This window comes from Gracilinanus agilis, chromosome 5, assembly GCF_016433145.1.
Source record: "Gracilinanus agilis isolate LMUSP501 chromosome 5, AgileGrace, whole genome shotgun sequence".
Taxonomy (NCBI): Eukaryota; Metazoa; Chordata; class Mammalia; order Didelphimorphia; family Didelphidae; genus Gracilinanus; species Gracilinanus agilis.
Window position 1 is genome coordinate 202,858,564 of NC_058134.1, and position 23,357 is coordinate 202,881,920.

Consider the following 23,357-nt stretch of genomic DNA (forward strand, 5'->3'; position numbering starts at 1 on the left):
TTTTTAAAACATAAGTTTTGACTGATATTTCCTACTTCTTGTATCATCATACTATCCCATCTATCCCTACTTCTCCTCCTACTGAGAGCCATCCCATATAACAAATAATATCTTTTGGAGAGGAAGGAAATAGTTAGCACAACTCATCAACACACCAAGAATGGGTAGCACCTAGGGACCTCCCACCTTTCCAAAGTATTAGGTTGAGGGTGTCTTCTCATATCTTTATTTGAGTCCCACTTTCATCATCTTTATTAATGTTTCCTTCCTGGTTTTATTCTCCTTCCTAATTCTACCCCTGTCATTGCTTGTTTCTTTATTAAGTATGCTTCATTCTGTTTGTGTGTGTGTTCATCTACTTTGTCTTTTTCAAATAAGAATGAGCTTCATCTGAATTCCACCTCTTCTCCCTCATCTATGTTTATATACTGCTTTTCTCATACATCCAATTACAGGTAACAATTTCTATTTTTCTTCCTCTTTTGTTTTCCATTGTATTCCTTTTACTTTTCCTTTTTTTTTCCCCTCTCAAAACTCCCAGGTCAGTACTAATCTATCCCTGGTGTTCTGTTTTTTCCTAATTAATTCTCCCAGTACATTTTGGAGACATTAAAGTTCATAAGGAATCCTTGACCCTTTTCCTCTGATTAGGATGTGTTATATTGAATCTCTGGGAGCTTGAAGATCACCTTTGATTGACAAATAAGTCAGTTGGATGGAATGTTCCCAGGGAGTCATGTGAGAGGCAGGTATAACAGATGTTAGCACCATATCATCATAAAGATCCTTCCAGTTGCTCAGATTGGTCTGTCTAGATTTGTCTTGACTTGTGTTTGCATTCCAAAGTTCCTACTTGGCTCTGACCTTTTGATTAGAAATGCTCAAAAGTCCCCTATTCTACTTGAGGCAATTTTTGGCATAGTGGGCAGAGCACTAGGCCCAGAGTCAGGAATTTCTGAGTTCAAATCTAGTCTACCAGTGTGACCTTGGGCAAGTCACTTAAATTATGTTTGCCTCAGTTTCCTCAACTGTAAAAAAGCAATAACAATAGCACCTAACTTACAGAGTTGTGTGCATCAAATGAGATATTTTTTTAAATCATTTTCCCAATGACTAGTATATATGAGATGCTATATAAATGCTTATTCCTTTCCCTTATCCTCCATAATTAAAGGTCCCTTTTCCCCCATAGATCTATACTAATTTTGCTTAAGTTACTTTTCATTGTGAACCTACATATTTTACTTTGTGTAATATTGTATTCTAAGATCTCTTCCCATTTATACCAGCAGTTTCTAGGTCTTGTGTGAATCTGACTTTGGTTCCTTGCTGTTTTGAACTTTTTTTTTCCCTTTGACATGGAAGCCCTAATTTGGCTTTGGCATTCTTGAGTTGTTTCCTTTAGGGGTTTTTTAAGGAGGTGATTGGAGACTTTTTAAAAAAAATTATGGTTTTCAGGAAGTCCAGTGATTCTTAAATTATCTTCCCTTGATCTTGTTAGGATAAGAATTTAAATTTGCTAATTAACTTAGTTAGAAGTAAGGATTTAGTATAGAGACAGAGTTTTAAATTTTACCGTGGCCCCTTTAACCAGTGAAGGAAGGAATTATCTGTGGGTGATGTTAAGAGAATTTTCAGGAAAGGAAAGACAGTTGGGGAACTGGACACTCTCGAGCTTCCTCGCTTGGAGTAGATGTCTAGAGAATTGGCTCTGATAGATCTGTGATTTTCTTAAGTGTTATTTTGGAGAAGACAAGAAACGTCTTGTGATCTGAGGAAGACTGGGTGAAGTGATCACTTTTTCTGTGAGAGAGGGAAAAGCAGCCAAAGGAGGCACAGTTTCACTCTTGCTTGAGTAGTGTCAGTTTTGGCACACTGCTGTGAGAACAGACCAAAGGAACTGTCGTTTTGTGACAAGTAGATAGAGGCATCTGGTAAAATCTTATAGTTATTTTAAGGAGAAGAATATAAAGTTAAGATCATCTTTTAGGATAGGTTGAGTTAAATAGATTTAATCTTTAGATAGTGAGAATAGATTAGTATAGGTTCATCCCTGTTGAACATGAAGAAGTCCCTTGCGGGACAGTGGTTTTTGGATTATAGTTATAAACTTTAGTTTTAGATTTAATATATCCTTCATTATTCCTATATCCTTTTTTTGGTCCCTGCTTCTCCTATTAAACATAATTAATAAACAACATTGGATTAAGCTGTATCCAGCAAGTTTATCAACCACCATCCACTAGAGCTCCCTGACAGCGTTAGCTGATCAATACCCACTGACTATAAATTTCAAGATCTATATCAACAAGATCAAATTTATACATAATAATCTGTTTTCTAGGTTATTTTGATATGATTTCTTATATTTTCATATATATGATTTTTATATTTTGTTTTTTTTTTCAGTCTTTTTGTTTGATCTTTTTAAAAAATCTTTTTATTTTGATTTTTCTTTTATCTTTTTTCTGCTTTCTTGTGGATTTATTGATTTATCTTTGGACTCTTCTGTTGTTCAAGGAGTTTGTTTCTTGGGTAGGATTCACCATTGTCTCTTCAAAGCTATTTATTCTTTTCCTTATTCTGACTTTGAGTTCTTAATTCATTTTTTATATCTTTGTTTCTTTTAAGTATTCATGAAGTCTTTATGGAAAATCTATTTTTCCCCTTGAGTCTGTATTGCCAATTGTTAACAAATTATTTTCATCTTCTTTTGGGTGATCTTAGATTTGGAGTAATTTTTTATATTCTTGGTATTTTCTATGGTTTACTCATCTTTCCAGCTTTAGTTCCTGAATTGGAGCCTTGTGCAGGACCAGACGCTTCCCCTTGCATCATTTTAGAGCCCCATTTGGTCTCATCTTATATCACCTGAGTTATACTATACTGAACAACACTCCATCCCCTGACCCAGATCTTTGGGATTCAGAGAATTAGTCTTCTTCATGGCCCTCTCTGTAGCCTCAGCAGGAGTGTTATGGATTTCATAGCTCCAGTGTACCCAGACTCTATCCTGGTCTGAGTACTTCTGGGCCACACTGATCACTACCACTCACCATGGCTTCTACCATCCTCTTCCTGAGACATTCTGGCTTCTCTGGAAATTTCTTGAGGCAAGAGGAGCTTCAAGTTTTACTGCCTCCAGACAAAAAGATCCTTGCAAGCTTCCTCTATCTCTGGCCTTCTCTGGTTGAGACCTATTTCCTTGCTCAGATGCTGGTTTTGCTCTTGGTCCCCTTTCTTACTGCCATTGGTCTTCTTGCTGACTTTTTTTTTTAATTTAAACATTTATTAATATTCATTTTTAACATGGTTACATGATTCATGCTCCTACTTTCCCCTTCACCCCACCCCCCGCACTCCCCCCACCCATGGCCGATGCACATTTCCGCTGGTTTTAACATGTGTCATTGATCAAGACCTATTTCCAAATTGTTGATAGTTGCATTGGTTGTGGTAGTGTCAAGTCTACATCCCCAATCATGTTCGCCTCAACCCATGCATACAAGCAGTTGTTTTTCTTATGTGTTTCTTCTCCTGCAGTCCTTCCTCTGGATGTGGGTAGCGTTCTTTACCATAAATCCCTCAGAGCTGTCCTGTGTCATTGCATTGCTGCTGGTACAGAAGTCCATTACATTCGATTTTACCACAGTATGTCAGTCTCTGTATAGTGTTCTTCTGGCTCTGTTCCTTTCACTCTGCATCAGTTCCTGGAGGTCTTTCCAGTTCACATGGAACTCCTCCAGTTTATTATTCCTTTTAGCACAATAGTATTCCATCACCAACATATACCACAGTTTGTTCAGCCATTCTCCAATTGAAGGACATACCCTCCTTTTCCAGTTTTTTGCCATCTTGCTGACTTCTTTGCAAGGTTCCATAGTAGAAAAAATTACTGTATTTTCTCATTGAATTTCTTAATTATTAGTTGGAACTAATACTAATTTCAGGTTTTTGTTGGAGTAGATATGTAGAGTTGTAATGTCTGCTTCCATTAAGGTAGCTGTCTTGGACAAAAGTCAAAATCTTAGATTTTTGAAATGTTTAATTTCATATATTAATTGAAGATGGAAGTATCAGAAATAGATTATAAAGTTGTTATTTTATTTTTGTGAGAGTTCCTATAAGTAAAACCCCAAGACTGAACAACTTGCATTTTGAGATTTATATGTAAAATGTCTCTTAGATTTTGCCACAATTTGTCAAGAATGCACTGATTTCCATTTTCCTCGGATTGAAGAACAGTTGGAAATTGTCCAGCAGGTGGTACTTTATGCTCGAACCCAACGCAGGAGTAAAGTGAAAGAGCCAAATGGTCAGTAAAACACAGAAACTTAATTTTTTTAAGGTCCATAGTATCAAAGAGCAGTTACAACTGATAGACAATTCATGCAATCTTATTCTTTATTTGTTTTATTTGTTAAAAGAAAGTATAGATTTTTGTTCTGTAAATGAGTTATCAATTTTGCCCAGTGTTTTTTAACTGTTTTTTTGCAATTTAGTTATATTTATCTGTATGGTTGAAATTGTGTATATTGTTCTTTTTTGCTTTGCTTACTTAACATCACTTCTTTTAAGTCTCCTTATTCCTTTGATATAAGGAATATCTTCATATTCTTTTACATTTTCATAAATTAAAATAAGTATCATAAATGCATGCCGAAGAAGAAGTGAACCACTTTTTTGGCTAAAAATTTAAGGTTAAGTGTTGCTTTATCACTTTTGATAAATGAATATCACATCTCATGTAAAATTGTCTTTCTGTATTTTGCATATTATGTATTTTTATAGTGTTATGTGATTTAGGTACAAAATTTCTGTATACTCTGTCTAGTCTATATGCACACAATAATTTATTACTGTGTACAAAAACAGGCTTCCATGCATATATGATCCCTCCTTATGGCTATTCTTTTCTTTACTTTTTTTTAAAAACACTGACCTTCTGGCCTAAAATTGATACCAAGTATCACTTCCAAGCCAAAAGACTGATAAGGGCTGGGCAATTGGGTTAAGTGACTTACTCAGGATCACATAGCTAAGAAATGTCTGAGGTCCAGTTTGAAGCCAGGACTTCCCCTCTCCAGCCCTGGCTTTCTATCCCCTGAGCCATGTAGCCACTCCTATAGTTACTATTTTTGAAACAAATCACAAGTAAAAAGAAATTATTCTGCTTTTTTACTTCATGGATTGTCTTCCTTTCCATTTCTAATATAAATCCTAGCAGTGGTATTTGCACTCACCTAGCCAATGAAGCTAACTTTTTTCAGTATAATTCCTTGTGTGTAAAATAAGCCAGTTGGGCTAAATGAGCTCCAAATCCTATAAAAACCTTCTAACTTAAGTGTCTTGCCAGAGGTGATAATCCAAGTCTTCTGACTCAATAGATGAATTCCTACCAGATATTTAAGTGCATATTAAATGCCACTTCCTCCAGGAAGCACTCCTTGGTTCTTTTAGCTAACAACCTACTCTGCCCTGGGTCTTCACATATTTTTGAATATTCACTACAATTAAAACTTTTCTCATTTACTGTGACCCTAAAAAGTAAGCTAATTAAGCAGTCTTAAGACTTGCTGTGGCCCTCTTTGGAACATATTTCAGGACAGCTGACCATATGAAGAAAATTGAAGCAAATTTATTTCACCACAAATCTTATAGAAATTCCTAACTATGGCCTTCCCTCTTCCTCCATCAATTCTCTCTCTCTTATTCTACTCATTTAGACTGTAGAAATGACAAAGACATGAAGCCTGGAGCCTCTTCAGGTGTAGAGACTTTGGGAGAATTCGGACTATATTGACAAGACAGCATATGTGCCGCAAATGACAGGAAGTTTTCAAACCACAGTCAGTGCATGTACATCATGATGTTATTTTGTTCTTGTTCAAGCAACTACTTTTGTGGTTTGAGTGAGTCAGTAAGACAAGTAGGGTTATAAAAGTCCACTTTCCTAAAGGAACCCCACATGTTGTTATAGAAGAATCTTATAAAAATACTCTCGTGGATGGATTTGACCTATGTTTTCGAAATAACACTTTGAAAATTGTGTCTAGAATGTCTTGGAGAAGGGGGTGGTGGTAGGTGCCTTCAGAAGAAATAAGGAAGTTAGGAAAAGGAGTGGTTTGAAGGAAATATGAATTCTTTTTGGACACTTCCATTTTAGATGCAGTGAGAAATAAATGATAGGCAACTGATAATGCAAAAACTAAAGGTCAGAAGAGAAACTAGCTGGAAAGATACATTTGGGAGTCATCTGCATAGAAATGATCATTGAACCCATGAGAGCTGATGATCTCACCAAGAAAAAGAATGTTGAAAGAAAAGGGAGCCTTGGAGAAAGCCATAGTATATAGAGAGAATACAGGGCATGGATAATGACTAAGTAAAGAAGACTGAGGAGGAAGACCAGACAGAAGAAAAAATCAGTAGAGATCAGTGCCACTAAAATCCAGAGAAGAGAGATTTTCTCCATGGAGGGGATGTTCAACAGTATCATATGCTTCAGAGATTAAAGCTGAGAACTGAGAAAAGGCCATTGGATCTAATAAAGAGATCCTTGGTAGCTTAGGGGAAGGAGCAATTTTAGTTGTGATAAGATTAGAACCCACATTACAAGAAGTTAAAATATTAGTAAAATAAAAGAGACTTGTAGGCTACAAGTGTAGATGGCTTTTTCTAGGCATTTGGCTTTGAGAAGAGAGAGGATGATAACTTGAGAGAATGGTATGTCCAAGTAAAGTTTCTTAAGAAAAGGGAAACCTGAACATCACATCTTTGCAGGTAACCTTGAAGGAGCCAGTAGAGAGAAACAAGTCATTGGTTTTGCTTTTACTTCACAGATACACATTTTCAAACATTTGAATGAATAAACTGATGAATAGCAGGCAGACCAAATCATAGGACTATAGATCTAGAGCTGGAAGGGATCTCAGGGACTTTCTGGTCCAATCTCCTGATTTTGAAGATGAGAATATAAACAAGAATAATTCCCTTCTCTCACTAAACAAAATATACTCTATTCCTATAAAAATAATCATAGATTAAACAAAACAAAAAAAGAATCACATGTAACTATACTCTTACTGATCAAGGAAATAATGACTATGCATATTAACTTTAACAAGGTAATGAGGAGAGGCGGTATCACCATAGTGGATAGAGAGCCCTGGGCCCACATTCTGCTTCTGACATATACTAGCTAAAACCTTGGCCAAGTCCCTTAACCTCTCAGGGCCCAGAGGCAACTTGTTAGGTGGAGAAGGTACAGATCTGCCTTGATATAGTCAAGTGTGTTTCCTTCCTAAGAGTTCTTTACTTCATGGAAATCAGAGATCAAGTGCAAAAAAACCCCCCACAAACCAAACCATCATCCATTGTGTTTGCTGTTCATAATAGATTTGAGGATCATCTTCATAGAGATAATATTTGAATCTATGGGAGTTGGTGAGACTCCTGAGAGTGTACAAAGTAAAGAAGCCCAAGTACAAAATCTTGGGGGCATTTCCACTTAGTGGAAGTTGGATTAGGCTCAAATAAAGGAGACTGAAGAAATAATCATATAGGTAGAAGAACCAAGGAAAAGAAGACCACAGAAGCCAAAGGAAGAGAAAATGCATAAGAAGCTGAGGTAGTTGACAGTGTTAAAAGATACAGAGAGCTCAAGGAAGAAGAGGACTGAGATGTAGGAATAAATATATTTATTGAACTTTGAGAGCATAGTTTCAGCAGAATGATAGAATTAAATGATAGACTACAGGAGGTTGAGAAGTTATGAAGAAGTAAAGTTGGGGCTATATTTTGTAGGTGAAAAGGATCATAGATTTAGAACTGGAAAGGACTTTAGAATTCATTAAATTCAAGTTCTTTATTTTACAGATAAGGAAACTGAGGCCCAGGAGGATTAAGGAACTTGACAGGTTGTTAGAACTAGAATTCAAAAGCAAATCTTATTTCTAGACTAGTATGCTTCCTGTCACACAGTACACTCCTGTGATCTTGAACAAGTTTTGTCACTTCTGGATCCTCAGTTTCTTCTGAAAGATGTGGATGACTGCACCATATATGTCTCATTAAAATTTTATATAATGGGGACAGCTTAATGGCTCAGTAGAGAGAGAGCCAGTCTTAGAGACAGAATGTTCTGGGTTCAAATCCGGATTTAAACACTTCCTAGCTATGTGACCCTGGGTAAGTCATTTAACCCCATCCGCCCAGCTTTTACCACTCTTCTGCCTTGGATCTGATACTTGTTTCTGATTCTAAGACAGCAGGTAAAGGTTTTAAAAAAATATTATGTAGTTTTAACACATATATACACATATATAGTATCTTGGACTCTTTAAAAATGAAACAGAGTACATAAATACAAGATACTGGCTGTGGTAGTGATAATATTCTCCTATCCTACATACAGATTCAGGAAACCGGAATGGAGGAAGTGATGATAAGGCTAAGAATATTGAACGAAACTATTCAAATATTTTGCCTGGTGAGTACTTTTTTTACTTTATGTTTTTATGTTCAGTTACATTGAAGTAATAGATTTAAAATATAGTCTTTTTATTCTGTACTTCAGGGAATATCTGTTAGTTGAAATGAAATCTCACATTTGTATAATGATTTGACCTTTTATTTATATCTCAGTTTAAATAACAACTTCAACAAAAACCATGCTGCAACAGATATTCTCCTGATTCCATAGGAGAAAGTTCTATCCTTTAGTTGTACGGGTATTGTCACTTTTAAGATTTTCTTGCTATTCATTCTTAGTTTCTTAGAGAGATGAACCATGAAAACCGTGCTCTTTCTGAGATATAAATAGAATAAGAATTGAACTTCTAGTACATGGGTCATCTGATTTAGAATCTGCCTTATTTTCATTTTCTAACAGTTTATCTTACTTCCCCTTTCTTCCATTTCCTGTAGTGTTTCTGTATATTTCATCCATTTACCAACTGGAAATTTAAAGGCTCTTATTCCTCATTCTGGCTTAACTCACTTGATTTCAGTGTTAACCATAATATGCTACAGTTTCCTCATTTGTAACAGATTACCAGCAAGGACTTATGAAGCATTTTGTTATTGAAAGAATTTTTCACTGAATTATGAACTTGATGATATTCAAATATCACAAATGCAATATGGTAGTCATAGGACTTTAGAGAAAAAAAAGAATGGAAACCATCTAATTCAATGTTCACCAATCCAAACTGTCTTGTAGAGTAGTCAAAATGCCTAAATTTCTATTATAAACTAGTTTACCCTTTGAACCATCAGTGATAAAAGGATCAGAAACCAAGAATTAGGGGGAAGGAAGAAAGGCTGAAAAGCGAAATACAGGAAGGGGGAGATAATTTTTAAATGTTAACCCTGAGGTAATAAATTTTATAGACTGATGAAAACTTAATGGGTTGCTAGTTAGAAAATACTGATCTAGTTCAATAGTGTCCTCACCTCCTTATTTATTAATGAAGAAACTGAAGCCCAGATTCTCCAAGGCAGTACCAGAATTTGGAATAGGATCCAGCCTTTTCACTGCTAGGCCATTCTTCCCTTGGTTAGATAGTTTCATTACAGCTGTATCTTAACGTAGATTTTTTTTTCTACATGTCAATCACATTACATTTTAGTCAGTAAACATCATATCCATTTCTTGTATTCTTTTTGACAATCCAGCTGGTTAACTTGTGGTTGTCAGCTTTCAAATTTCCTTCCACCTTCAGATCTGGTACCTCGGTGGATAATGTTAGAAGCAGCATTACATCATCTCATGCTGTTTCCTCCACCTTGTGGAACAGGAAGCTCTCTTCCACTCCATCTAAAAATACCTTCATTGAGACAGGGTTCATCATATTCCTTTCCATCAGCTCCATAATTAAAATCATCCATATTTTGTGGCTTTCTTAAATTGTGCCAGTCTTGTTATCTGTTCCGGAGGCAGTGACGTCTGAGATTTTTTGGTTGTTTTTAACTTTACTCTTTTGTTGTATCAGTATTTCCTTTCTTGAACTCCTTGCTCTTTTTTGGCAAAACCTGGTAAGTTAAGTGGCTGGTTATTGCTTTCTACCCAGGGCTTTACTGTAGGTCTAAATTGTGGAAAAAGATGTTAAACTATTAAATGATAGCTTCTTGTTGTCATATAGCTATTTCAGTTGTGTTTGACTTCTCATGACCCCTTTTTGGGGTTTTCTTGGCAAACATACCAGCATGGTTTGCTGTTTCCTTCTCCAGCTCATTTTACAGTTTCTATAAGCTAAGGCAAACAGGATTAAATAATTTGCCTAGGGTCACACAACAGTAGGTGTTTGAGGTCAGATCTGAACTCAGGTCTAACTGACTCCTGGCCTGGCATACTGTTCACTGCTCCACCTAACTGCCCTAAATAATAACTGCTCATAGTAAATTAGTCTCAAGAGAACAGTGCTTTCATATTGTAAGATTTCCTATCTGAAAAGACAAATTTATGGATTAAAATGATTAATATCTTATATTTCTGTGTGTTCTGTCATAGCACTTACTTTGGTACTTTGCCTTAGGAGCCCAGTTGATATTTAGTTTAATTTAATGTTGACATTTATGTTCCTATTTTAATGAAAAGGGAAATGAGGCTAATTGAGAAGTTATTGGAGTCACCCAAGTGAGGAGCAGTTCTGCGACTAGCACTCAATACAACTAACACTAGAATCTTTTAATTCTGTTTGCCTCTCAGGTAGGCTGGCTATAATTTGATCTGCAAGTGAAAGTTAGTAAAGAATAGAGGAGACTTTGAATATAACAGTAAATGAAGAGTAAAATCTGTTGCAGAACTACATTGGGTCCATCATTCCCACAGAGTAATAAATATATTTTTTACCTTTCCTTCTTTTTCTCTTTTCTTTGATCTATTTGGGGAATAAGCCCAGTACTGATATTACTGACAACTTAACATTGTCAGAGTAATGTACTGTTTACAGTGTGCCTTTCTCATAACAATCCTTGGCATAGGTCAATACAACAATTATCACTCCTATTTTGCATATGACTAAAGCAGGGCTAAATGATTTGCCATCAGTCCCACAAGTCGTGTTAAACCTGTGACTTGTATTTAAGTCATCTAATTTTAAAAGACATATTCTTTTTACTCTACCACCTTGATGTCTAGATGAACTAAATGAACCCACACTATAAGTGTCACTTTTCAATTCCCTACCATACTATCTTCTTTGCTGTCATTTTCTTTTCCTTTCTCTTCCCTTATTCTCTCCCTTTCCCTTCCTTTTTTCTTCATGTCTTCTCCTTTTAGTCTTCCCGTTTTGCTTTTTTCTCAGGTCAACAATGATACCTTTGAATATTCCTTATATCCATTGATGATATTTAGGCCTAAAGATTATTGAGCTCTGTAGATTTCTTAGTGTGCCAGAAATGTAGATTTGCTAAGCAGAACCCTAGGGACCCAGGAAAAAAATCAACGTACCTCTAGAAAATGAATGTTTTATTCCCTTTTCACTAACCAAATCAGATCCAGTTTTGAGTCCATGTATAGTGTAAAATTGATTATTGTTCCCACTCCTTTGCCCCTCTTGCCAACTGTTTCTTTACTCATCTAGAAAGTGTGAGCCATGTTAGTTGTGCAGAAATTAGGAAGTAGTCATTACTTTTTATTTTTTCAACTAAGAAAAATTTATTTTCTCCCCCTACCCAACAATGAAAAAGGAAAAAAAAGAAAATCAAAACCCTTTTAACAGCTATACATAGTCAAGTAAAGCAAATTCATGTCCAAAAATATACATCTCTTTCTTCACCTTGAATCCGTACATCACCTATCTGTCAGGGAGTAGTTAGTATGCTCTGTCATCAGTCCTCCAGTTATGGTTAGTCACTGGGATGACCACAGTTCTTAAGTCTTTCAAGTTGTGTGTCATTAAAGTGTTGGATGAATTGTTCTCCTGGTTCTTCACTGTGCATTACTTAATACAAATCTTTCCAAGGTTCTCTGAAACCATCCCTTTTGTCATTTCTTACAAAAATATCCCATCATATTCCTATGCTTTAGTTTGTTTAGCCATTCCCAATTGACAGACAACCCTTTAGTTTCCAGTTCTTTGCCACTATAAATATATATATTTTTTACCTTTCCATCTTTTTATTTCTTTTCTTTTATCTCTAGGAAGTAAGTCCAGAACTCATATTACTAAGAGTTCACATCTTTCTGATTTCTCATAGAGGCCTATACTAAACATGGTTTAATAGTATTTATTCAGCTATAACATTTTATTATTTATTGGTTATTTCTGTTAGCCCATTACATTGGATATAAATTCAGCATGATTTGTTGATTTGAAAAACATGATATCTCTTATTTGTAGGAGAATTTTATATTACCCGGCACTCTAATCTCTCTGAAATCCATGTGGCTTTCCATCTCTGTGTGGATGACAATGTGAGATCTGGTAACATCACAGCTCGAGATCCTGCCATCATGGGTCTCCGAAATATTCTAAAGGTTTGCTGTACTCATGACATCACAACAATTAGTATTCCTCTCTTACTGGTGCATGATATGTCAGAGGTAAGCTAGTGAAAAATTATTATGGTTGCATGAATATATAACAAACTCTGCATTACTGACAATGTCGGGAAGTGAAATAGAAAATACTTCTTTTTTGTTTGTAGAGAAGCATATTTACCTTCCTAATTATTTAGCCTAGTTTTCAAATTAGCTTGGATTCTCTCAGCACATACACAAGTTGGTGTTGGGAAGAAATGACATTTTGATGATGCTAATACAAAAAGGGGATAATCCATGAACAAATTACCAAGAACTGCTTCCTACATTGGAGTAGCAAGCATTGTGATCTTCAAAGGGTCCTAGACCTTTATTTGTCCATTCAGCACTGTTCTTTAATATGAGCATTTTCTGAAGCTCTCTCTATACCACCTCCTCAACATCCACTTTCTTTTCTTACAACCCCACAACCTCCCTTCCCCCTCTCTCCTGCCAAAAAATTTACAGAACATAAAACTGAAGCAAGAACTGAGAGGGCCATACCAGCCTGAAACTGAAAAGGCCAGAGAGCATTGGAACCTAGAATAGACCTAAAATAGGCCATAGACCCAACTGCCATCCTGGAGAAGACAGGACCCACGACTATGTACACTGTGCTTTTGGTCCAGATCTGTGATTTCATACAGATGGGAACCCTACTGACTAAGAAACTCCTATCGCCACTAAAGCCCCAAAATGCATAGTCTTAGAGACTTTACTGGACCAGTAAGAGCTTAAGGGACTTGCCCAACAGGGTCCCAAAGCTGGTCTGTGTCAGAGGTGGACCCAGAGACCAGCTGTCTATCAAATTCTTCATGTTCCCTCTCACCCTTAGTTTTAAGTGCAGGAAAGGAAGGACAAAGGGAAGGAAGGGATGTAAGGGGTCCTACATCTGCTATGTGGAAAATTATTTGAAAATGTGTTAATTAAATATGTAAATTTTGATCAATGATGCTACATTATACAGTAGAGTGAAAGAAAAGATTCAACTTTTTTCCCCCCTAAGCAGCTTGATCTGCTTAAGAATAGACATTATATAGATTTTACATAGGACAGAATTTAAAATGATCTCAAATAGATAGGGTTAGTCCACTACAAATCATTGGACTTAGAGTCAGGAAGACTTGAGTTTGAATCCATCCTCAGGCATTTATTTACTCATGCAATGACTGAGGTCATTAACCTTTTAGCTTCAGTTTCCTGTCTATAAAATGAGGAGAATAGCACTTTACAAGTTTGCTGTGAGGTTCAAATGAAATCATTTCTCCAAAGTGCTTTGTGAATTTTAAAGTTCTACATAAATGCTACTATTATATAAGCACAAAGGATTATTAGTTCTATTTTTTTTTTAATTTTTTTTTTTATTTTAAACCCTTCTGTGTGTATTGACTTATAGGTGGAAGAGTGGTAAGGGTAGGCAATAGGGGTCAAGTGACTTGCCCAGGGTCACACAGCTGGGAAGTGTCTGAGGCTGGATTTGAACCTAGGACCTCCCGTCTCTAGGCCTGGCTCTCAATCCACTGAGCTACCCAGCTGCCCCTATTAGTTCTATTTTGTATTAGATAAATTAAGTGACTTATGCCTAGTTCTTTGATCTTTAACCAAACAATGTTGACCTTTAAATTTTTTTAAAACTATGACATTGCTTTATGGAAAATGAATCAGAGGACCTAATTTCCCTTTTAATCACTAATGTAATTTAAATTGTACACAGCAAGATAGCAGGAGAAATCAGATTTTTGATTTGTTTTTCATAGGTCTCCCTGTCACCCTCCATTTCTTCCCCACATAGTTCCTTTATGAAATCCCACTTCCAGCAGTGAGATCCTCAGTGACGTTGTTGAACTTGTTGCTGTTTTTGAGTCACAGCCTCTCACTGGTCCATCTATAAGAGTATTTGCAAAATAAAGTAACAAAGAAAGTTTATGATGAATGACAGTCACAAGAAAATATACAAACATTTCTGCAGCTGTGGTCCTGGTTAACCCAGTTTATAAAAATGGTTATATGTAGGTGGAAAACAACCTCAAAAACAATGTTTCCAAAAGTCACTCAGTTCAGATTAACTTCCAGACATCTGATACTATTCGCATTCCCTCTCCCACAATGGGTTACAAAAGTTGCATGTTTTAAATTAGGACAGCCAGCTGCAGAACATTAAACTGGTTTCCAAAGCATTCAATTTAATTCACATAAGTATATTAAGCTATGATTCTCCAGTTGTATTTAAACCTCTCATCCAGGTCATGAAGTTTATCCTGCAAACCTATAAATCAGTAAAGTGCCTATAAAAATAATTTTTCTTAGCTTCCTATGTAAGAATCCTAAACCATTTTACTAGTGGTTTTTTTGCATTCAATAAATACGAATTTAGAAATTTGCCATAATACCTTGATTTTCAGTGATGACAATTTCCCATGCCTTTTTCTCCTTCATGTCATAATTTGTGTATACTAGACACAGCAATTTGGGGGGTTTTTTGCCACCTAAAAAATAAAGGCGCTAACTGAATGCAGATCCATTATTCCTATGGATCCAGACCTGCATCTGAGTCTAGGATCTGCCCTATAATATGAGCAGCTATGATCTGCCATGGTCTGTATCTTAGGGCACAGTTTTGAATGAAATTGACTACCCCAAAGGCAAAAAACAGTGCCAAGAAAATAAAAAGAAAGAAAATGCATATTTATTTAATCAATAAACATTGCCATCCAGAAAATGATAGGCTATCAATTTTGACTCTGTGATCTGAGAATTTTGTTACATATTACCATTGGCATCAGCCTTATCATTATCATTAGACAGTTGAACAATTTTAGCGCTCTAGTGTCTAGTCAGTCAACAAGCATTTATTCCACACTTGCTTAAGTTCTAAGGATACAAAGGTGTATGGCACTTGGGAACAGATTAAAAAATGACACCTAGATTTGGAATCTGAGCAATTAGGAGGATAGTGGTATCTCAGCACTAAGAAAGGAAGTTAGGAAGAGGGGAAGGTTGTGAAGAAAGACAGTTCACTTTGGGAAATATTGAATTTAAGATATCTGTGGGAACCACTTCAAAAAGACCAATAGAGATTTAGAAATACAGGACTGGCGGTCAAGAGAGTTTAGGGCTAGATAAGCAGATCCAAGAATTATGGCATCCCTGATAAAGCATCAGGCCTGGAGTTGGGAGGACCTGAGTTCAAATCTGGCCTCAGAACTTTCTAGCTGTGTTATCCTGGGCAAGTCACTTCATCCCCTTTGCCTAGTCCTGCTGCTCTTCTTGTATCTCAGAGTTGATACTAATGCTCTCAATACTGTTACTTCTAACATGGATTTCTTCTGTGTATCCTCAGTCTAATCTAGCTACTCTTCCTGTCTGGATATCTTTTAGTGCCAATTCTGTTTCCTCATATAGCACATTAGGGACTAAGACTTTAGTCTAAATGTAGTATCATTGATGATTAAAATAATTTGTTATAGAAATATTAATAGATTTGTTTGTTCTCCTTCCAGTTTCAGCTATATATACTTTTGGAATGGCCTGGGTTATTTGGGTTTCACATGAAGCTTTCTGCAGATTCATTTTTCTTCCACCACTCTTAGCTGTTTTATTAAACAATCTAGCCTATTAAACTTACCATTCTGCTACCTAAGATTTTGCGAATGAATTTATATTCTGACTTGGTGTTGTCCTTGATTACCACAGGTCTTTGCTTGGCAAGGAGGTCAAATGTTTTCTGGCCTTAGTGGTTTCGAGATACTTTTTGCCTCCTCATTATGGCAGCTTCTTAATATTGGTAAAACTTCTACACAATAACTCCTTGAAAAGCTTCACAGTTGTTTCTTTGGGTGATATATTATTCCCTCAAGCAACACTGATTTTCCTTGGAACTCTATACTATTATAATTTTACATCTTGAACTTGCAATGTAAGTAGCTTATTTAGAGGTGTGTCTCCAAGGTCTTAGTGCAGTTTTAGGCTAGTAAAGCTGTTAGGTTTAAAATTGCCCTAAAACCATATTATATGTAAATAATATATTGTACACTTAGTGGAAAGTGTACAATACCTCTGAAAGTATGTATGTTATATAGGTATTTGTTTAGAGGTTAAATTAGAATACTTATTAACTTGAAACTAAGAGGATACATTGATACCCTAAAATACTAAAAGTAAAACATGAAAGTCTTGAGAAACTTGCACAGATCCTTGAAAAACAGATGATTTAGGATTTCTTTAGGTGGAAGCAATTTCTATGTCAATGAAACCATTGTTCTTTCAAGGTATCAAAGTCACTATCAATTTGAGAATTAAATGATTTCCAATTTTCAACATATCTGAAAGAAGGGAAAACACATTAAAGGATAGGGGGGAGATTATGAATGGAATTAATGAGACATGTCTGTCTCAGCTGGAGACAAGAGGTCCTGAGTTCAAATATTGACATTATATAACCTACTAGCTGTGTGACCCTGGGCAAGTCACAAAACTCCAGTTACCACTCCTCTGCCATGGAACTGATATTAGTATCAATTCTAAGACGGAAAGTAAGAGTTTTTGTTAAAAAGCATAAGCTAGCGATAGACACATTTAGGAGATGTTGGTGAGTAGCAAGTGAAAAGCCAAGGAAACCGTGGGCATGTCTCCCAGTAGGTGACCTGATCCTTGAGTACCCCAGAAAGCAGGGAGCCATGGTGATAGCCTAGAACCTGAAAGTTTGAACTGAGGTCTGTATGCACAAGGCCTCATGCATGCTCTAAACTTCATACCACTACAACAGAAATAGATTTTGTGGTGCAGAGGATGATGAAGAAAAACATTCTGGGATTAACGACCTACAGTTGTCAACAAAGCAATGCGCTAACAAGGATAATCAAGTGATGATTGAATTTTCTTTTAAAAGATCACTATACTACCAAAGTTGCTGATTTGTTTTTGCTGAAATGTTTTTTTCTCTTTTTATCTTTGTTACAAGGGAGAGTCTGTTGGTAAGGGGACAAGGGGCAGATTATACTTGAAAATGAGTGTAATTTAAAAGCAAAATACAGCAATTGAAAAACAAATTAAGAAAAAATAATAAATAATACTGATGAAATTTTCCATTTTTTTTTTGTTTTATTTTCAGGAAATGACTATACCGTGGTGTTTAAGGAGAGCAGAACTTGTATTTAAATGTGTAAAAGGTTAGTATTTCATAAGAAAGTCCATGTGGTCCACCATTTGTCTTCATAAATTGTGGCAACTTAGATCAACCCAAAAAGAGTATTGAAAGCTTCAACCTCAATCTGGTACAGGTGATATCACTTACAACTGTTTTAGAAAGAACCTCCTTATCCCTTTGCCACAGTCATAAAATATAATCACTTCTTTAGCTCATCTATAATATGTTCTTTATACCTGTATCTGATTCTTATTCACTTCTGCCTTTTATTATTATGAATATTGATCACGATAAATCACCTCATATTTATATTTAACTTGTAAGGTAAGCAAGATAGGTAATGGTATTGCCTTCTGAGAGATGAGGAAATTGTGTTTCAGAGAGATTGTGACTTGCTAGTAATGGTAGAACTAGACTCAAATCTTCTAACTACTAGTTTAGAGCCCTTTCTATGACATCATGTGTTGCCTCTCCAGTCAAACATTTACTTTACAAACCTAGCCACATATTATTAAACTAGCACTCAGGAAATATTTGATAGCATTTTGGTGAAGAGCATTTCCTAAGCTAAGTTGTCCACGGAGACTTTGGGGCTTGAAAAATGTTGATAGTGATAATTGCTGGTTGAAGGGATCTATGTGTATTTAGTGTCTTTGAGATCAAGAAGGATTGAGTAAATTTTGGAACTAAGTTAAGAAAACTAAACTGATTTTCGCAGTGAGAAATTTCTGGGTTTCATACATTAGTTAAGATTTTTGAAGAGAAAACTATTGCAAGCATTGAAATTTTCTCCTGCAGCTCCTACTGGGGTGGCATGAAATACCAAGGTTCCACCGAACCCAGTTTGGAGGACAACATTATGAACTTTAGCAGAGTTGAGGGGAAAAAAGGAAAGAAATGAGTGTGTTGCCAGAATGGTATTTAACTATTATCACATCAAAATGGCACAAGGAACTAAGGAAACTTAAGAAAAGCTTTTATCTATCTTTGAGACTTAAGGCAGATACGTGGAAAAGTGCTTAGAGAGTTGGACCTGGATTCTGGAAGACTCCTCTTTCTGAGTTCGTATCTGACCTCAAACACTAGCTGTGTGACTCCGGACTAGTCCCTTGACTCTATTTGCCTTTCATCATTTGTAAAATGAGCTGGAGAAGGAAATGACAAATCACTCCAGTATCTTTGCCAAGAAAAGCCCAAATGGGATCACAAAGAGTCAGACAAAACTGAAAAACCATCAGGCAAGTGGCAACCTAGAAAGTGAGGAAAGATGATGCCTCACAAAGAGGACTTAAAATATTTACCTCTGGCTCACAGTGCATGAGCAGAAGATTTGAAAGATAATAAAATTTCACTTTTTTGTCAGGTTTCATGATGGAAATGGCTTCATGGGATGGAGGGATTTCTAGGACTGTACAGTTCCTGGTACCACAGGTATGTTAACTGAGTCAATATAACCCCACTCTGCATCTCTCATAAAGCACCCTCTAGTTTATAACCATCCTGGCCCAAGTCATCTCAGAAAGCAAACATCATAATTCTTAATAACTTCCTTTTCTTTAATAGAAGGAACATTTGAATGCTGGAAAATGTTTTAATTTAGAGTCACTTAAGATTTCAGTACTTCACTAAATGTATTTGTCTCATTTCTTGAGAACTGATCACCCTAACTTTTCTTATCCTTTGCGCTTGTGTTTTTTCTCTTTATTAAGCTGAGATAAGAGTGCCCAGAATCAGTCCTGTACTCAAGTATAATTTTTTCTTTTAAAAAATTCTTCATTATTATCAATATCTTTTTTTATATCTTCATTTCCAAATAGCTACCTTCTTTCTCTCACCCTACTAGCCTTGCCTTGAAGTAAAGATTTCAAAAGAAACGATGAGAGGGAAAACAGTTCAAAACTGACCAACATATAACCCAAATGTATTCTTGTAGTCTCCCACCTCTGCAAAGAAAGGAGGAGGTGCATTTTTTTTCATCTTTGCTTGAACAAGTTTTTTTTTTTTTAATAACAGTGTTTCAGGTTTTTTATTTTTTCCATTTACTTCACTGTCATTATGCATATGTTTTCATGGTTCTGTTTATTCATTCTGTATCAGTTCATATAGGTCTTCCCATTGTGTATGGTTTTCCATTCTGTTTTCTCTCTTGACTTTGGTGCAAATTTAAGTACTGATTTTATTCATTAAATAGCCTCTTTCACAATTACCTTTCAGTACCAATATTTATTGGCAAAATTTATTGGCAAAATCACAACATTTCTTTTTTTTTTTAATTTTTTAAAAAAACTCTTACCTTCCAAATTGGAGTCAGTGCTGTCAATACTGAGCTGCCCAGCTGCCCCCAACATTTATTTTCAAAAAATAAAATATCTCAGGGTATTCTTTTTTTTTTATTAATTTTTATTTTTTAGAAAAGTTATCATGGTTACATGATTCATGTTCTTACTTTACCCTTCATGCCCCAACCTTCCCCCGCCCCCTCCATAGCCAGTGTGCATTTCCCCTGTTTTTTTTTTTTTTTTTTTTTTTTAAATTTTAAACCCTTTAACTTCTGTGTATTGACTTATAGGTGGAAGAGTGGTAAGGGTAGGCAATGGGAGTCAAGTGACTTGCCCAGGGTCACACAGCTGGGAAGTGTCTGAGGCTGGATTTGAACCTAGGACCTCCTGTCTCTAGGCTTGGCTCTCAATCCACTGAGCTACCCAGCTGCCCCTCTCCTGGTTTTAACATGTGTCATCGATCAAGACTTATTTCCAAATTGTTGATAATTGCATTGGTGTGGTAGTTTCGAGTCTACATCCCCAATCATGTCTGCCTCAACCTATGTGTTCAAGCAGTTGCTTTTCTTCTGTGTTTCCTCTCCTGTAGTACTTCCTCTGAATGTGGGTAGCATTCTTTTCTTTAAGTCCCTCAGAATTCTCCTGGGTCATTGCATTGCTGCTAGTACAGAAGTCCATTACATTCTATTTTACCACAGTGTATCGGTCTTTGTGTACAATGTTCTTTTGCCTCTGCTCCTTTCACTCTACATCAATTCCTGGAGGTCATTCCAGTTCACATGGAATTCCTCCAGTTTATTATTCCTTTTAGCGCAATAATATTCCATCTCCAGCATATACCACAATTTGTTCAGCCATTCCCCAATAGAAGGGCATACCCTCGTTTTCCAATTTTTGCCACCACAAAAATCACGGCTATAAATATTTTTCATACAAGTCTGTTTATCTCTGATCTCTTTGGGGTACATACAATAGTATGGCTGGATCAAAGGGCAGGCAGTCTTTTAGAGCTCTTTGAGCGTAGTTCCAAATTGCCATCCAGAATGGTTGGATCAGTTCACAACTCCACCAGCAATGCATTCATGTCCCAATTTGACCACATCCCCTCCAGCATTCATTACTCTCCCCTACTATCATTTTAGCCAATCTTCTAGGTGTGAGGTGATACCTTAGAGTTGTTTTGATTTGCATTTCTCTAATTATTAGAGATTTAGAGCACTTTCTCATGTGCTTATTGATAGTTTTGATTTCTTTATCTGAAAATTGCTTATTCATGTCCCTTGCCCATTTATCAATTGGAGAATGGCTTGATTTTTTTTATACAATTGATTTAATTCCTTGTATATTTGAGTAATTAGACCTCTGTCAGAGTTTTTTTGTTATAAAGATTTTTTCCCCAATTTGTTGTTTCCCTTCTGATTTTGGTTGCATTGTTTTTGTTTGTACAAAAGCTTTTTTAATTTAGTATAATCAATCATCCCATTCACATTCAGAGTTATAATTATCAGTTGTGTATTCCCCAACATTTTGGTATCCTCTTTTAGTTCTACCCCTTCTTCTTAGGCTATTTCCTTTTAAACCAGTGATTTGTTTTAAGCCAGTAACCCTTGTCCCCTCCCTTGATTTACTACCCTTTCTACCCCCTCTCTTGTTATTCCCCTCTTTTTATTTTTAAGGCCTAATGAATTCCCTCTCCCTTCTCCTCCCCTCCCTTTTTTGACCTCCCCACTCCTCTGCTCCCCTTGGTTTATCCCTTCTGACTTTCTCAGAAGGGTTAACGAATTCTATATCTCAATGGATATAGCTACTCTTCCCTCTCAGGGTTAATTCCACTGAGAGTAAGGTTTAAATATTACCTCTTAATGCTCTCTTCCTCTCCTTCTTATAACAGTATTCATCCCTTCCCCTTCCCATGCCCTTTTTGTGTATAAGAGAATATCCTATTTTTCTTATTCATTCAAGTTTCTCTTGGTATCCTGTACTAATCACCCCCCTCTTTCCCACCCACCCCCTTATCATCTTAGACCATTTAGTACTCCAACTTCTCCCTATGAATAATTATTCTAATTACTATAATAGTGGATACTATAATAGTGAATAAAGTTCACTGCAGAGAATTACACATAACATTTCTCCACATAGGAATACAAATAATTAGATCTTATTGAAGCCCTTAAAGTGGAAAATTTAAAAATAAGAGTTTTCTTTCTTTCCCCTCTGTTTCTCATTTAGCTTTTTATGTTTCTCTTGGTTTTTGTGGTTGGATATCGAACTTTCCATTTAGTCCTGGTCTTTTCTGTGCAAATACTTGGAAATCTTCTATCTTATTGAATGCCCATACTTTCCCCTGGAAGTATATAGTCAGTTTTGATGGGTAAGTGATCTGTGGTTGTAGACCCAGTTCTCTTGCCTTTCTGAATATCATATTCCAAGCCTCGCAGGCTTGTAGCGTGGAGGCTGCCAGATCCTGTGTGATCCTGATTGGTGCTCCTTAATATCTGAATTGTCTCTTTCTGGCTTCTTGTAAAATTTTTTTCTTTTACTTGGAAGCTCTTGAATTTGGCTATTATATTCCTGGGGGTTGTCTTTTCAGGGTTTAGTGTAGAGGGTGATCTATGGATTCTTTCAATGTCTATATTGCCCTCTTGTAGAACTTCAGGGCAATTTTGCTGAATAATTTCCTTTAGTATGGAGTCCAAATTTCTATTAATTTCTGCTTTTTCAGGAAGACCAATGTTTCTCAAATTATCTCTTCTAGACCTGTTTTCTTGATCTGTCAATCTCTCATTGAGATATTTCATGTTTCCTTCTATTTTATCAGTCTTTTGATTTTGCTTTATTTGTTCTTGTTGCCTTGAGAGATCATTGGCTTCTAATTGCCCAATTCTTGTCTTTAGAGACTGGTTTTCCGCTATATTCTTTTGATTTTCCTTTTCGATTTGGTCTATCCTGTTTTCCAGCTGTTTGATTTTTGTCTCCAATTTGCTTATTGATTCTTTTGATTTGGGGGCATCTTTTTCTAGTTGCCCAATTTTAGCCTTTAGAGACTGGTTTTCAGCTATAATCTTTTGGTTTTCCTTTTGAATCTGGTCTGTTTGGTTCTTCAAGGCTTTCAGCTGGTCATTTGTGGTCTTCAATTTGCTTATCAATTCATTTGATTTCTGAGCCTCACTTTCTAATTGTGAAATTCTGCCTTTTAAACTGTTATTTTCTTGCCAGATCCCTTCCATCTTTCTCATAATCTCAGATTTGAACTCTTCAAGACCTTGTGACCAGTTTTCATTTTTTGGGGAAGGTTTGGATATGATTACTTGTTGTTCTCCTCTGCTGTTTGCTCTGTTGTCTGGATTTTTTCTGTGTAAAAGTTGTTGAGTGTTAAAGATTTCTTCTTGATCTTTCTCTTCTG

The 23,357-nt window shown here is 36.1% G+C and overlaps 1 protein-coding gene across 1 annotated transcript in view; it reads left to right on the forward strand.

The window, feature by feature from the left end:
• Nucleotides 1–23,357, forward strand: part of C5H12orf4 (chromosome 5 C12orf4 homolog) — a 50,192-nt gene that overhangs the window by 25,152 nt on the left and 1,683 nt on the right. The window contains exons 9-13 of the mRNA XM_044677600.1: nt 4,187–4,315; nt 8,417–8,491; nt 12,348–12,550; nt 17,637–17,694; nt 19,036–19,103. Coding sequence (XP_044533535.1) covers nt 4,187–4,315; nt 8,417–8,491; nt 12,348–12,550; nt 17,637–17,694; nt 19,036–19,103 — 533 coding nt within the window. The remainder of the gene's footprint in view (nt 1–4,186; nt 4,316–8,416; nt 8,492–12,347; nt 12,551–17,636; nt 17,695–19,035; nt 19,104–23,357) is intronic.